The 17,528-nt window shown below is 36.2% G+C and overlaps 1 protein-coding gene and 1 non-coding gene across 2 annotated transcripts in view; both read right to left on the bottom strand.

Moving 5' to 3' along the window:
• Nucleotides 1-17,528, bottom strand: part of LOC141630834 (uncharacterized) — a 55,291-nt gene that overhangs the window by 17,905 nt on the left and 19,858 nt on the right. Inside the window, exons 2-3 of the mRNA XM_074443585.1 lie at nucleotides 4,241-4,423; nucleotides 1,469-2,461 (exon numbers count right to left, since the gene is read on the bottom strand). Coding sequence (XP_074299686.1) covers nucleotides 2,019-2,461; nucleotides 4,241-4,423 — 626 coding nt within the window. The 3' untranslated portion in view covers nucleotides 1,469-2,018. The remainder of the gene's footprint in view (nucleotides 1-1,468; nucleotides 2,462-4,240; nucleotides 4,424-17,528) is intronic.
• On the bottom strand, nucleotides 14,134-14,240 carry LOC141645164 (small nucleolar RNA R71). The gene has a single exon (XR_012544750.1). It is a non-coding gene; the product is annotated as a small nucleolar RNA R71 (small nucleolar RNA).

Genomic DNA, 17,528 nt, shown 5'->3' with positions numbered 1-17,528 from the left:
TATTAGACTCCCTATGTTCATTATGTTCATTTGTTACAGGTTCCAAAATCGTCGCTCTGATACCATTTGTAACACCCCCATACTCCAAGTGCCTTACCAGGATCACTCAGGTATAAGGATACTACCATCTCGGTTGCCCGAGGTACTGAATATCATAAGACAATAAAGAAACGTACTCTTAAAGTAATTATAGATTAAGTGATTACATGTTCAAACCAAAACTAATAAAAGGAATTACAAGGTTCTCATACGGTCTACAGCTAAAACTATCAACGCTACTAGACATCGTCGACACACGAAGACTTCTAACGCCACGTGATGACTCATCCCAGCTATCCCATACGCGTCATATCACACTGCTCAATAATCGCTCACCACCCCCCGAATGGATCACCACGCTTTTAAAACATTTAAACGGGTCGATACTAATCACACAATTCAATACATACATCAACAATAAGATAAACAGATGCGACTTAATCACACACACACAACCAACCAACTCCAATCACCTCAATCATTGATCGTCCACCGGACCCACCACCGCCCGTGGGGGACCGCAGCCGTTCCCACCTAAGCCCCGCTCATCATACCGAGCGATAACCCTGTCCCATTAATGTACACATCCCCTTCCGTGGCGGGTTCCACGAAGGGCAAAACTAGGGCGTGAAGCCACTCCCGCAAGTGACTCCACTCAGCCGAGAACGCATCTCGAGAACCAGAGACAACAATCACAATCACAACCGTCACAACACAATTACGATATTAATCAATAATCACAATCAACCACCGTCACAACACAATTACGATATTAAACAATCAATCTCAACACATCAACAACCATCCCATTATGGGACTAATACTGAGTAGGAAATCCTACCTGGAAAGCACAACAATCGAGACGGTATCAACAAATTTGTATCAAAAGTCTCTTCTACGAACCCTCCTCCTATCATATAACACATAGAGGCTACACATCACAAACTACACACAAAACCCCCAATCTCTAAATTAGGGTTTAACCAAACTTAACAAAACATTATAAAAATTATATTAAAAGCTTACCCTCGACGCAGGAACTCAACGATACAAACAACGACACGAATCGACCGTCGAACTCCGGAATTGCTAAGGATGCGATTAGGAAGATGAACTGGTTGCTTTCTCTCTTAAACAAGGTTTTAGGTTTTGTAAAAGTGATTTAAAACAATGACGACTATGTTTAAATACCTTAATCGCATAATTAACAAAACCCGAGAAAACTCCCCGTAAACCCGGACACTCGATCGAGTACCCAAGGTACTCGATCGAGTACCCCCTTACTCGATCGAGTACCCCAGCTACTCGATCGAGTACCCAACAGGTCAGAAACTATTTTATCTCGCAACTTACCCTTACTCGACAGAGTAAGGGCTACTCGATAGAGTACCCCAAGACTTATAAATACGGAGTATTACAGGTATAACACTTTAGGCTGATTTCGTGAGATTGGGTAGAATTCATTCTGTCACTCCCCTATACCAAAGTGTCCCCTATTCTTGCTGTACGCTAGCTTCTCTTCCTTCACCCCCTGCTTGATATCTTCGTATGTCCAATGCTTCACCAAGGGTAGCTCACGTTTGGCGAGGTCTCCCCTCCAACTCAAGCGGTGGAAATAGACCAATTGTAGAAATAGCAGGCAACCTCCGACATTTGTTGTGTCATTCTTCTTGTACGATGTAACAGCGTCGCTCAGCCTAGCTAAAACATATGAGCACCAGTCCTGCCTCACTATGTCATCAACTGTCTCCACCGCGGACCAGCCTAAGATTAACACGGCTGTGCACCGTTGGTGCTAAAAAGCAGCCCATCGCTAACAGGACAAAAAGCTTCTTAAACATGTTACCACCACCTACTATTTCCAGTATTTCCCTCTTCACCTTATCCAACGATATCTCAGTCGTTGGACCCATATTATATCTCGCCCTCCACGCCTGAACTAACTCCCGATCTGGGTTGTCCTTTTTTTTTGCTAGATGTCACCTGCACATCCCTCTCTGTACATGGTAGCAAGAACACATCATACACATCATGCTTGGTGATGACAAAGTTGGTCTTCTCACTGAACATAAACATTTGTGAATGGTTATCGTAACACTCCCATCAACCCGTCCGCTATGAAATGATAGAACACATTTGCCTTCAACTCCAAAAGCCCACCAAACCCTATATCCCCGACGTCTTCTTTTTTTAGCAAGTGTCAACACTTGTATCAGCTCGTACAAAGCCTTTGGGTTACCGTGACCTTCAACCTCCTTCTCCTTTTCCACGGGTCTATTCTCATCAGCAATTACCTCCTCCATTCTTTCTTGCACCGGTTTCTTCAAGCGGACGATCATTTGGGATTTCACTCTGTTTGAACATTCCCCAACTTCAGAAACTGTCTTCACACATTCTGGCGCCTTCGGCTGTTTAGATTTTCCTGGGATCATATAACAAACATTTATGCACATACTAGACAACAAAGTAAACAACCTTTATACCAGATTGAACACTACACACACATCTGAATTCACAACACAAAATAAATAAAAACGGTCACATCATCATAACAAATGACCACATAAATAAATCTAACTAATTCAATAAAGAGGCATGGTCACATATTAAACAACAAAGTAAACAAGTTTTACATTTTCAATTTCTGAACATATTAAAATTTGTGTGTCCCCCTTTCAACTATTTATGACCATATTATTATCCATGTTACATTTACTGTAACTGGTAACATAATAAGGATCTCTGAAAACATATTAACCATGGTTTAAAAAGAAATAAAAAATAATATTTCATCAAAAAAAAAGGTTATAAAATTACATTTAATGGACACAAAGCAAACAAGTTTTACACATAGATTTCTGAACAGATGTTGTCTTCTTTCAACTACTTGTGACCATATTATTATTTATGTCACAGTTACTAAAAATGGTAACATAATAAGGATCTCTGAATACATTTTACTCATTCACAATTTAAAAATAATCACAAATATGTTCTTCATGGTTAAAAAAATAAATTTTAAAAGTGTTGCTTTGTTTTATGTACTGTCATATCATCTATTTGTGACCACATTACGGAAATAAAACTCACTAATACAATAAAAGAGGCATGGTCACATATTAAACAACAAAGCAAACAAGCTTTACATATGAATTTCTGAACATACTTAAATTTATGTGTTCTCCTTTCAACTATTTGTGACCATATTAATATCCATGTCACATTTACTATAACTGGTAACATAATAAGGATCTCTGAAAATATATTAACCAAGGTTTAAAAATAAAAATCAGATTAGTTTGCAACAAAAATAAATAAAAAATAGGTCACAAAATTACAATTATTGGACACAAAGCAAACAAGTTTTACACATAGATTTCTGAACAGATGTTGTCTTCTTTCAACTACCTGTGACCATATTATTATCTATGTCACATTTACTAAAAATGATAACATAATAAGGATTTCTGAATACATTTTTACCATGGTGTATAAATAAAATTCAAATTACTCCATAATTTAAAAATAGTCACAAATATGTTCTTTATGGACACATATTAGAACAACATCAAATTTTGATTTATGTACTGTCTTATCATCTATTTGTGACCACATTACAATATAACTGTAAACATTATCTAACACAAATAACAGGTCACATAATTAAGAAGGCATGGTGCCATATTAGAAGACAAGGAAAACAACTGAACCACATTACACCAGAATTCATCTGAGCTTTATGTTGTCTCTTTTCCAATATTTGTGACCACCTTCTTGTTTTTATGTCACGTGTAGTATAATTGGTAACATTGATATCAAAACTTTATTATACTACAATGTAACAAATTCAACATAGTCCCATATGTGCTCTTCATGGAGACATTTTACTAAACATAAAAGTTTTCATCTATGTACTCAAATTTCAACAAATTGTAACCACATTAGTTTGCGAATTCGAACAAAAAATTGATTTAAAAAAACGGACACATCTTTACCAAAACTATCAACATCTTATGCCCATATTAGAACACAACGAGTCAAACATTTATGCATTACCATATTATTGAATTAATTGAATTAATTGACACCATGTTATTCTTAACTGGTATCATACTAAGGATCTATGAAAACATCTTATTTGACACATATAACAACAACATTAAACATCAATATTCAAATTTAAACAACTAAGGAACTATACCATCATTTGCAAGAGGCTTTTGCCTCTTTCCCTTCCCCTTCTTTTCCGCCACTGTCGGTGGTTGTCCTCCTTCACTTTCAGAATCTTCAATTTCTGATTCATCAACTTCAGCCTGAATTACAACATCCTTTCTCTTACCTAATACCACCTTCGGCCCTCTTTTTTTGGTCACCACTGCCTCTTCTACAAAGAAAAATTAAAAGATCTATATATTAATTCACAAAATGACAAATAAATCAATTCAAAATAGACATGCAATGTAATCCCCTATAAAATCTAGTGCAAAACAGTGGCGAAAACACTGTCGAATGGGATTAAATACACAAAGATAAAAGTTCTAACTGTTATAAATTGAGAATGTATAAAATTCTCAAGGATAAAAAAAACAAATGATCAAGTCTAAACAATTGCCACTTTTATAAAAAGGGCGAAAATATAATTCCTCAAAAGTGTTAAAACTAAAAACCATAAAAGAAAGCAGAAAACAGAGTAGGATCTGCAAACTACTCGCTAGCCGACACGAAAATCCCCAAAGAAAGCTAACACCGTCATGTTATAAACATAACAACCACAATCGATGGGGAGTAACACGACGTTCTCCCAGCCATATCACATGATATAAATGTTACAGAAGCAATAATATATCAAAAATAGATTGAAATATCAAAACCATATGTAACAAAAATAAATTATCAAACTCACGCTTAAAATAAACGTGCTGCATGCATAAAAGCGAAATTCCTCAAATGGCATAATGGAAATAATATAGTTCAGGCTAGATTTTCACTTTGGCTATAATTCTTGATACCGCAGCATCTTACAATAGTTTCGGGAACCCATTGTCACGCAAAGGTGACCAACTCCAAGTCTACTCACTAGACAACAAACTATAGCAGGACTCGTCTTACCACGCAGTGCGTAGTCCCAGTCTAAGTACATGTACATGACTCTACGACAATCTGTACCTCCCACAAGGGTACCCAATCATATAGTTGTATAGGAACCCGTATGCCTTAGTTTATTATTCTCTGCCTTTACTTTCATTATTCCAAACTTAAAAATATCCCAAGTGATATAGTATATTCTTCAAATGGTTTGTAAGTGAACTACACTTTTATTTTCTTCGAATTAGAAAACTTAAACTTAAATCCAAAAGTATAAAATTTATTTAAGGACTTTAAATAAATTAAGTTACTGAAATTAAACTTTAAAGACCATCCTTTGACTTAAGGTACTTTAGTAAAGACTTATTACTTAGGCTTTAGTGAGACGGAGTTCTACATTAGTTTATAAAACTGAACAGCAGTATTGTAAAATTCATAATTAATTACAGAAAAATCAAAATGACGCAAGGTCAATTTTCATGGTTTTCTGTAGCTTTTAAATACAACTTTAATTTTTTGACCAACTTTAAATTACGAAAGTATCAGGGGTCTAAAAATCCATTTCTTAAAACTTTCAGAAAATGTCACCCATAATGTTTTGGTTCATAAATCCACTTTTAGAAAACATTTTAAGGCAAGGCATAATTTTAAACATAAGTAAACATTATAAAGCTTCTTTGAGAAAAAGATTAGCTATTGTATCAAAATAAAAATATCTTTTAAAATGAATCTTTGAGAGAAGTCAGAAACGCGTTTTACAGGCGAGTTGTTCACAAATAATTTATTCTGACCAAACTGTAAGTCTAAATATTATGAAATTTTTTATGCAGACTCTACACTCCAAAATAACAGGAGTCTATTCTTTACACTTTTGCAAATTCGAAATAAAAATAGGTGATATGAGTTTTACAAACAGACGAACATATTTGACAGATTTAACAACGGTTTTCATCAAACTTGTAAAATACACCATAAATCAAAAATAATGATTGAAAACCTACAAATATATACACAACCTAATACTCCATGTCTCTGCCACATATTAAAATCCCGTGAATTTACAATTTGATTCAGTATTTTTAACATAATTAAAACCGAACAGAATCGCTATAATCGCGGAAACTGCATCAATACTTTAAATTACGACATAAATACTAAAACTCCAAAATAATTACCACAAAAATTCATGGTATCTTAAAATCTATTATTTAACCCAGAAAAATAATTTACACCTCCTGGAAATCATAAAAACGAATTTATACTATCCTTATATCATATTAATCGGTTTACTCATAAAACTTGCAAATCAACCAAATAAATTCCTACTGACAAAATAAAATTTATACCTAGTCAAAATAATTTGAAAACATTAAGAGATCAGAAATCATATGGTTTGAAAATCATATTTATCATTAAATCATCATAAAATATTAAAAATCCAATAATACATACAACTACAACAATTAAACCGATGTAATACTGAGTAACGTCGAAGTTACCTTGTTACGAATCCGAATCAATCAAGTACTCGTCCTTGTGCGGATCGTCACGAAATCCTTTAGTATAGATGAACGGATGATGAGAGAAGATCGATCTTAATAAAGAAGCAAGAAGGCAAGCACGTACGTAGAATTTTGAAATAAAGAAGCAAAGAGGCAAGCATGTACGTAGATTTTGTTTTACAACAGCGAAGGCAGAGTAAGGCCCTGTTCTTTTGGACTGAAACTAATCTGAACTGAACTGAACTTATAGGATCTGAACTGAACTGAACTGAACTTATAGGATCTGAACTGAACTTATAGGATCTGAACTGAGCTGAACTTATAGGATATGAACTGAACTGAACTTATAGGATCTGAAGTGAACTTAAATTAAGTGACTTTAAGTCCAAAAGAACAGGGCCTAACCCTCAGAGTTACAGGGTTACGTTTCATGTTTTTTTGCAAAAGGAATAGATATGTGAATGATAAGATATTATGTGAATAAATAAAATATAAATATGTTAAACACCTTTTAAAATATCTCGGTAAAAGGTTTAGGTTTTGATCTTAAAATGATCATTTGAACAATACTCGGTCCATTTGATAAATTGGACCGCAAATCAACTAAGAACGGATTTAATAAAACAAATAAATCAAAACCGTAAATTAAAAGATAAAAATTTAAATCTCATAAGTAAGAATTAAAACATATGAGATAAAAAAAATGAATAAGAATAAAAAGGGTTCAAAAGAGATAATTTCCAAAGTCCAACGAATTAACTCGGAGTAGAATTATAATACGAATAAATGAATAAATAAAACGAAGCTCCAAAGATTAGAAATATAATAACTCTCGAAACAAAGGAATATTCGAGACATAAGAGAACTTAAAAATTCAAAGGAAGAAAAGAAATGGCTCACATATAAATTCTGAGTCATACAAATCAAATCGTAATCGAAAATAAAATACGGTCACTAAAGTAGAACACAAAAATGGCGGTTGTTACAACCTCCCCCACTAAAAAAAAGTTTCGTCTTCGAAACTTAAAAGTAGAAAACAAAATTTAAAGAACATGATTTTTTTTTTATTCTAAATCATTTCAGTTAACACTTAAATTCAAAAAAAAATCATCGTTGAGGTCAAACAATTTTTAAACCAGTTTTCAAAATTGAACTATTAAAAATCACTTGTCTCATCTCATGGAACGAGGGAATACTGTCGCGAACCAGGATTCTGTCGTCCAAGATAAGGCTAAGTCAACATTGGAAAAATCAAATCTTACAACCATGCATCAGCAAGTACTGAACCGGTCATTAGACGTCTTTAATGACAAGTCCTAGCATCCACCAATGTCGAATTTCAAAAGTAAATGTGCCAATTTTACTTAAAACCTTTGGACAAATCAAATTTTGAAAATACAACACCACTTTTGAAAGTTTCTCAAGGCATCAAAGTATTTGAAAAACAAAATTCTGAATTATTTTCAAACGAATTTCAAATCATTTGAAACAAAACCAAATTTAAATGATAACCCAAAACTAAAAGAGAGAGAAGTTCAAAATTTGAAGCTAGTCATAATTCAAAATTTCCAAGATAATCAAAATATTTTTATAAAAGTCTAAATATTTTGAGTAAAATGGAATTTCTCAAAGAAAAAGGTTAACGAGAAATCAAATTTGTATATACAACATAACATTTGAATGTTTTTTTTTTTTTGATGCATTAAATAACTTTATTTGAACCAATTCCGGTATATTTCCAAATGAGTTTTAAGACATTTTGAAACAAAACCAAGTTCAGACACTAATCCAGAGTAACACTAAATATGAAATTAAAGTTTTTAAATCATAACTCAAAATTAAAATTTCCGAGAACCAAACTTTGTAAAAGTCGAAACTCTTGTATAAAATGGAAATATCCGAGGAAAAAGGTCAACGGTAAATCAAGATAAAAGTTTTGAAACTAAAGCAAGGAAGAGAAAGATTTAAAAGTCATATATAACTCTCTCAAGGATTATGAAAGGGGATAAACATCTCGAGATTCTTGGTACAACTCCTCTATGAAACTCCAGCTTTCCTATTTCCATCGAAATCAATTCCAAGCTTAGTAACACCAGGCAACTAAGTTGTCAATTTCAAAGTTGTCAAACTTTCTAATATATATCTCCAAAATTATCAATTGGGACAACATTCATCCAAAACCATACATACTTGCGCAACCTCTCAGAATAGCATATGGTAAGAATCCATCAAATAGTTCAACATCCAACCGACTAACTAATCCCCTCAAGTTATCAAATCCATAAGACTCCTCGAAACAACAAATAGAAAACATCACCTGACAAAGCTCTGATGAGAATTCCTCTGAACTAAAAGCAACAAGGCCTCTAACATCCATAAGTACAATCTAAAGAAGATAAAACTCTCTTAGAAGTCCATCAAAGTCTTTTAGAAGTTCATTAAATTCTCAATTATAACACTGTAACAACTAGGGGGTTAAGAACTCAACCAAGCAACAATTTCGATCATACAAGGTCATCAAACAACAATTTCCTTTAAGGTAATTCAGACCAAAATATTCCCCGAGAAATACCAGTACTAAGGTTAAGACATTAAGATATGATAGGTATACATAATTCCCAACTTCAGGTTCTTAATTCTTCAAATCAATATAATCAATCCAAATTGCAGTTGGGCTAAGACACTCTTTATTCTCAAGACTAACACTAAACAACCCAAATAAAGTGAAGTCATACCTCCAAAAGCTCATAGGAAACAACCTCACATCAAAACTCAACGATCTAAATCCATAAGAATAGAAACTGAGATTAATCTAGATCAACCAAAAATGACACATGGATACTATAAAAGCCTTAATTACCTCCAGTCCAAAATATGTAAATTACCTATAATCCGAAACCATTAACTATGCCAAAATTCTAACTCCATAATCCACCACTCACCATTCAAGTTAATCCTCAAGAAATAACAGCTCTTACAAGGTAGGCATTAAGGGTAAAACTCACTATCCTAAAACCATAAGTAACAAGACTTTACTAAACCTCAAACTTACTTAACTTCCATCACATTTCTTCAAGAAGAGTCAGTTTAACCAATGAATCTCAAGAGCATAGATACCAAGGTGGAGGAATCACAAAGAAGGATTATTCATCAGAATAGGAGATGAAAATTTATAATAAGGATATAAGAAGCGACTAAAAATTTGAAAAAGTAAAGGAAGAAGAAAGATGATCATAGACTAACAAGGTCTGAGACCAGAGAAGGAATTTTTAAGGTCTAGAGTTGCAAGAGGGCTCACTAGGTCGCTCCATCTTCTGGTAGAGAAATAAACACACGAGTCTTGGGTCGCTTCATCTAACAAATCCACATTGTAATCATCTCTTGGTCTACTGCACCATCGCCAAACTTGAATCTATTCTTGGCCAACTGGTCTACAGCTTGAGCAAGACTGAATCTGGGCTGGAACTACCATTGTCCCTTCCATATGGCATCAAGTTCTCCACGCGGTCAGCTAGGTTGTGGAGCGGGTTCAATAACACCATAATGATCACGTTCGGGTCCGGGAAAACACCACGTCCATGTCAACCTTCGTTCATCTTCTTCATCGGAGAAATAAAACATAGATTCATTGCCAGTCATTGATTTTACAGGAACACATAGACTAACATCCAAGTCCTTATTGATTTCTACCCACCTCTCACTATATGATTTATTTAGTCAAATCATTTATTAGGCATTTTCCTAAAGATCAATGTGTGAGCGTCGGGAGCAGTGATGCTCTGATACCAACTGTAATCCCCTATAAAATCTAGTACAAAACAGTGGCGGAAACACTGTCGAATGGGATTAAATACAAAAAGATAAAAGTTCTAACTGTTATAAATTGAGAATGTATAAAATTCTCAAGGATAAAAAAAAACAAATGGTCAAGTCTAAACAATTGCCACTTTTATAAAAAGGGCGAAAATAAAATTCCTCAAAAGTGTTAAAACTAAAAACCATAAAAGAAAGCAGAAAACAGAGTAGGATCTGCAAACTACTCGGTAGCTGACACAGAAATAAATTAAGTTACTGAAATTAAACTTTAAAGACCATCCTTTGACTTAAGGTACTTCAGTAAAGACTTATTACTTAGGCTTTAGTGAGACGGAGTTCTACATTAGTTTATAAAATTGAACAGCAGTATTGTAAAATTCATAATTAATTACAGAAAAATCAAAATGACGCAAGGCCAATTTTCATGGTTACCTGTAGCTTTATCTACAACTTACATTTTTTGACCAACTTTAAATTACAAAAGTATCAGGGGTCTAAAAATCCATTTCTTAAAACTTTCAGAAAATGTCACCCATAATGTTTTGGTTCATAAATCCACTTTTAGAAAACATTTTAAGGCAAGGCATAATTTTAAACATAAGTAAACATTATAAATCTTCTTTGAGAAAAAGATTAGCTACTGTATCAAAAGAAAAATATCTTTTAAAAATGAATCTTTGAGAGAAGTCAGAAACGCGTTTTACCGGCGAGTTGTTCACAAATAATTTATTCTGACCAAACTGTAAGTCTACATATTATTAAATTTTTTATGCAGACTCTACACTTCAAAATAATAGGAGTCTATTCTTTACACTTTTGCAAATTCGAAATAAAAACAGGTGATATAATTTTTACAAACAGACGAACATATTTGACAGATTTAACAACGGTTTTCATCAAACTTGTAAAATACACCATAAATCAAAAATAATGATTGAAGACCTACAAATCTATACACAACCTAATACTCCATGTCTCTGCCACATATTAAAATCCCGTGAATTTACAATTTGATTTAGTATTTTTAACATAATTAAAACCAAACAGAATCGCTATAATCGCAGAAACTGCATCAATACTTTAAATTACGACATAAATACTAAAACTCCAAAATAATTACCACGAAAATTCATGGTATCTTAAAATCTATCATTTAACCCAGAAAAATAATTTACACCTTCTGGAAATTATAAAAACGAACTTATACCATCCTTATATCATATTAATCGGTTTACTCATAAAACTTGCAAATCAACCAAATAAATTCCTATTGACAAAATAAAATTTATACTTAGTCAAAATACTTTGCAAACATTAAGAGATCAGAAATCATATGGTTTGAAAATCATATTTATCATTAAATCATCATAAAATATTAAAAATCCAATAATACATACAACTACAAATATTAAACCGATGTAATACCGAGTAACGTCGAAGTTACTGATGCATGTCATTTATATGATGTTTTACACCTCATTTTACACGCATTTCAGAACTCAATTGTGTAGTTTATGCTACTATTTGCCTCATTTCGTCTACTTTCGTATTTTTATGTAATATTGCAGATTTATGCGGAAATGAGTAGAAATCGAGCCGAATCTGTCCCCGAGTACCTTGCATTGCATTTGACATGAAGTATTTACACAAGGAATGAACTTGGTGCGCATTTCGAGGCCTGAAAGACAACTTTATGAAGAATTTAGAAGCCAAGTACCAACTACTCCAGTCGATCGACTGACCTCCATAGTCGATCGAGCAGAGGGCGACTTACAGAAGCTACTGTTCAGTGCAGACCAGTCGATCGACTGCCTTGCATGGTCGATCGACCATCACACGAGCTGACGCGCAAATTAAAGAAATAGAATGAGAATTCCAAAGCCCATTGTATATTAGGTTTAGGAATAAGTGTTACGTTATATTCCTATATAACGTAACCTGACATTATCAAGTTTTCATTATTCAGTTTTTAGATTATCATCAAATTTATTAGGGTTCTATATTGAGTTTAGCATTAGGGCATATTTGTTCGAATACAATTTATCTTCGTTCTTGCTTTTCGGATTCTTCCTTTCTCTGCAAATCCTTTTACGGTATTCTATGTTCCAATATTCAGTTCTATTGCTTTATTTCGTTCGTAGTATAGAATTGCTAGAATCGTTTACCAAAAGCCAAGTATCATTTCATGTTATTTGCTTGTTTAGTTATTTTGATCATGAATTCTATCGCTTTATTAGTTAATTGTATTATTGTTATTGTTTCCAGTATGAGTAGCTAAACCCCATGTGCTAGGATGTAGGGGATCTGTAGTATAGGCGGCATTAGAATAGGAAGACCTAGAACGCGCCATGGTCGATCGACTGGGTTCCCTGGTCGATCGACTGGCCACGTGAGATATGCTTCGTTTTAATTAATTTAATTGCTATGTTTGACGAATCGAGTGCACGCGACTAGTTGAATGCCTAGGAATTGACCGACCCAATAAAGATCGAAAGATAGGGGAGGGAGATAGACTACCTAATTAAGACGACTAGATTAATGAGATCGAAAGGTAAGTTAATTTAGACTTTTAAATCACTTTTCAGGACGAAAGTTAATATTAGTGATATTAGGGACCTGTAGCGAGATCGAAAGATGCTACCTGTTAAGAATGGACCGAGAGGACTTCTTATTTTCCCGTCTCATGTGTTTAGTTCAGACTTACCTAGGATGCTGCCGCCGAAACTATAGTGAACCGACCATCTTAGCACCCTTTTAATACTTGATTTCATCTACTAGCTTAGTTTACTTTTCATTTGTTGCCTTTAGCCATAGATTAACTCAAAACAAACCCCCACTCACTTGTTACTTTAAAGACTAAAATCAGACAGCTAATAATTGCATTCGCCTCTCTGTGGTTCGACCCTGCTACCGCTATCTATAGTTGTAGTTGGAATTATAAATATTATTTTTGGTGCATTCAACGACAGGCATCAAATTTTGGCGCCGTTGCCGGGGAGGCAATTGTTTAAAATTTTTAGTTGTTTCTATTTTAGTCTTTCTCTTAGTTTAAGGGACATATGTTCCTTAAACTATTCTCATATTCTACTTGTAGTTTCTTCTTATGCGCAGGTCACAGGGTGGTGAATTACTGCCGTTCAATCCTGAGATTGAGAAGACTTTGCGTGAGTTGATACGATCATCTAGAGTATTGCCGACAGAGGAAGAGTTGAGTACTCTGTCTAGTTACTACGAGAACGAGCTGTTTGAGGAGGATCCACCTTCGTCACCTATTTCTACTTCTTCAGCAGAGACTGTCACATCTCCAGACATGGCTGAAGAAGCAAGTATAGCCAGCCACTCTGAGCCGACAACTGAGAATCTCTATAAGGGATTCGCATTACCATGGACGGATAGAAAATTCGAGCCGAAACCGTCCTATTTCAACTTGGTTGAGAGAAACCAATTCGGGGGATCTGCAAATGAAGATGCAGCCAAACATATGGAGACATTCATTGACTACTGTTGTTCCATACCCCCACCAACCGGTGTGACCCAGGACCAGGTGAAGGAGATGATGTTCATATTCTCTCTCCGCGATGCTGCAAGGGAATGGTACCGAGACCTGGATCAAGCTGCTAACGGGATTACGGACTGTAATTCGCTGGCCTTAGCATTCTACAAGAAATATTTCTCTGCCTCGAAGACCAATGCTATTAGAGGTCAGATCACGAGCTTTAAACAGGGTCCTGATGAGAATTTTCATGAGGCGTGGGTCCGTTTCAAGAAGTTGGTGCGAACTATTCCACATCATGGGTTTGAGAAATGGAGCCTATGCAATCAATTTTATAATGGGCTTTATGACGATCAGAAAGCTATCCTGGAAGCGGCAGCTAATGGTAGATTCCAGGAGAATGTTGTTGAAACTAAGGGGTGGAAAATTATTGATGATTTGGCCACCCATAAGGCTGAGTATGGAAATTCCAGGGGAAATCAAAGGAGAAGTGTTGAATCCCCTTCTGTAGCTGCATTAGAGGCTCTTACAGCGAGATTTGATAAGTACGAGTTGGGAGGAGCTTCAAAAGGAGGGATCTATCATGTGAATCTTTGTTTCGGACGGTCCTTTCGTCTCGCAAGAGATGTGGAGGAGAAGGACATGTTTCAGACAACTGCAGCATTTCCTATGAGTCTTGTGCTGATTTTCAACATTATAGGCAGACAAACACTTATTTTGAGCCGAATGTCCATCCGAATTTGAGGTGGAGTAGCCAAAATGTCCTAAATCCGACTCCACCTCCACAACAGCAGCAGCAGCAGAATTATGTGCCCCCTCATAAGCAGCAGCATCCATATCAAAAGCCTCCGTATGTTCCTCAACAGCAGCAGCAGTCCCATTGCTCCGATTTTGCCGAGTTGAAAAATTTGTTGCTGAAAGAGTCTCAAGCTAGAGAGGCCGGGATGAAAATGTTGGAGAGCGAAATTGCTCAATTGGCTAGCAAGAGTGCAACTCGAGCTCCGGGACATTTACCGCCGCAGACGGATCCAAAGGAGACCTTTAATACTATTACTTTGAGGAGTGGGTCCACCCTTGAGGGGCCCGCTATGGTCGAGGAAGCTACTGGAAAAGATGAGGCGGAACCAAGCAAGAAGAAGGCAGTGACGAATAGTGGCAAGAAAAAGACGTCTACCAGGTATATCAGTCGATCGACTGACATACCCACTCGATCGACCAGTCCGCGAAGTGACACAGCTACTGTTCCTGTAGAAGTCAGTTGATCGACTGACATGCATGGTCAATCAAGTGACTACGCTGCTGATGGTGAGTCTTTTCGTCCTCCAATGCCAAATAACTTGAGGGACCACTTGTTTCGGGGTACGACGACTCCGAAAATATTGGGGCAAGACCCAAACGCTGATGGGTGTAACACCCCCATATTCAGAAGAGCCTTAACTAGGCCTTCCTTAGCATATAAGGGCATTACCATCTCGGATGCCCGAGGACAGTAATAATCAAATGTCGATAAAAGAACTATTATGTTATATTAAAAGTGAATTAAAACCAACAACGATATAAAAGATACAACTCAAAGACTACTCTCTAATGCTATCGAATCTCGTGAAGACCCATCCCTGCCCGGACTCCAGCTATCAACAACATCAACACCTGCTAAGACCGACTGCTCACCATAAGGGATCACGGCAGACACATAACAAACAAAACAACCACACAAGATCAGTACTGAGATAAGATACGACAACAACAACATAGCTATCAACACGACACAACGCTATCAACCTCACGCACAATCGCAATAATCCAATCAACCTCTGTCACCGACTGTCCATTGGACCAGCCCTGCCAGTGGGGACCGCAGCCGTACCCACCAAATCCCCGCTCCTCATAACAAGCGATAACCCTGTCCATTAATGTGCACATCCCCTTCCGTGGCGGGTTCCGCGAAGGGCGAAACTAGGGCGTGAAGCCACTCCCGCAAGTGACCCCACTCAGCCGAGGACACGCCTCGCGAACCAGAGACAAACATTCACAAACAGCTGAAACGCAACAACCAATAAACTGTATGTACTAACCAACTACAGCATAAACGCTGCCACACACGCAGCCGTAACACAACAACCATGACACGATAATCGACGCACTAGACTATCTACAGAAACTGAGTAGGCGAACCTACCTTTAAGCAACTGCAACCAATCCATGCCAACATATGACATATCTAGTAATCAAGCAAAGCCTATAACCACAACACAAACATCTATTACTACCAAGCAAACCCTAATTGCAACGATGAGGACACGGATGATGATTATGACATACCTATAAGGAGAAACCCGGCAAAAGACCGCTACCCGACTCAAGTGACGCTCTCCTAAGGCACAAGGATCTTCAAAAGGCTTCCATGGAGGTTTTGTGGTGAAGGGAAGGGAAAGAGGCGACCAAAGGATAGGAGGAATGAGGCGGAAATGATTTGCAGATTTAACAAAACGCGATTAAAAACCCTCGCTGAAAACTCGATACTTGATCGAGTACCCAACATACTCGATCGAGTGGCCCCCTACTCGATCGAGTAACCTAGCTACTCGATCGATTAGCCTCTACTATATCGAGTACCACTCTTCACACGTATCCCAAGATAGTTTTGGGACGCACTTCTAAGAACTATTCCCGCTCCCAAGGTCAGTCAACACTGGTCAAAGAGTCTCTAAAAGAGCGGGTATTACAGTCTTCCCCCCTTAAAAAGAACTTCGTCCCCGAAGTTCAACTCACCTAACTCAACGCACAAGACACGGAAAAACACGCCATCACCATTCTTCTACTCAAGTCATTACTCCCCGGAAATACCATCCCCCATGTCATCATCATCACCGTCTAACGCTCTATTCAAACCGACTCTTACAACTATCATGCAGACATTATCATCATCAACTGTTACTCTATATGTATACATCAACTCTTACCAACTATCATATATAAAACATCAACCGCGCAATACGAACCAGCACAAACAACGATCGCCCATCATATGATAACAACTATCAACCCGAAACATATCTCATATCAACTTCATGCTGCACAACTAACACCACCGTGTTACTCACTAATTCATTCTATTACGACACCTTGCACCATAACTAGCTCTTTATGACCGTCAATAAAATATACTATCACATTCACTTCAATGAACTAAAGTAACCACTTACACTTCATATAAGCAATGTGATCAAAGTACTAGGAAATTTTGTAATTAAACAACAAAACATTATAAACAAACAACAACATAATTTCAAAATCAGCCTTTTTATTTTGCGATATTACTCTTCCCCTCTAAAAAGGAACTTCGTCCCCGAAGTTCACCACCAAAATTAGCACACACATTATCCATTACTTGCTTCATATCATAAATTAGAACCATATTATTTGTTATGGACATTACTCGCTAAGCATATACTCGTTAATTTATAAATCATACACAAACCACCGGAATAACTAGCCGCCGTCGATAAAGCATGTTAATATCGTGTGCACAAACGTATGAAAAGATGTAACTTCAATGGATAGATAGTAATTGTTAGAAATCTCGATCTCTT

Source organism: Silene latifolia, chromosome 2 (assembly GCF_048544455.1).
Source record: "Silene latifolia isolate original U9 population chromosome 2, ASM4854445v1, whole genome shotgun sequence".
NCBI lineage: Eukaryota > Viridiplantae > Streptophyta > Magnoliopsida > Caryophyllales > Caryophyllaceae > Silene > Silene latifolia.
The sequence above is the reverse complement of the archived record's forward strand: the minus strand, read 5'-3'. Positions and strand labels throughout refer to the sequence as shown.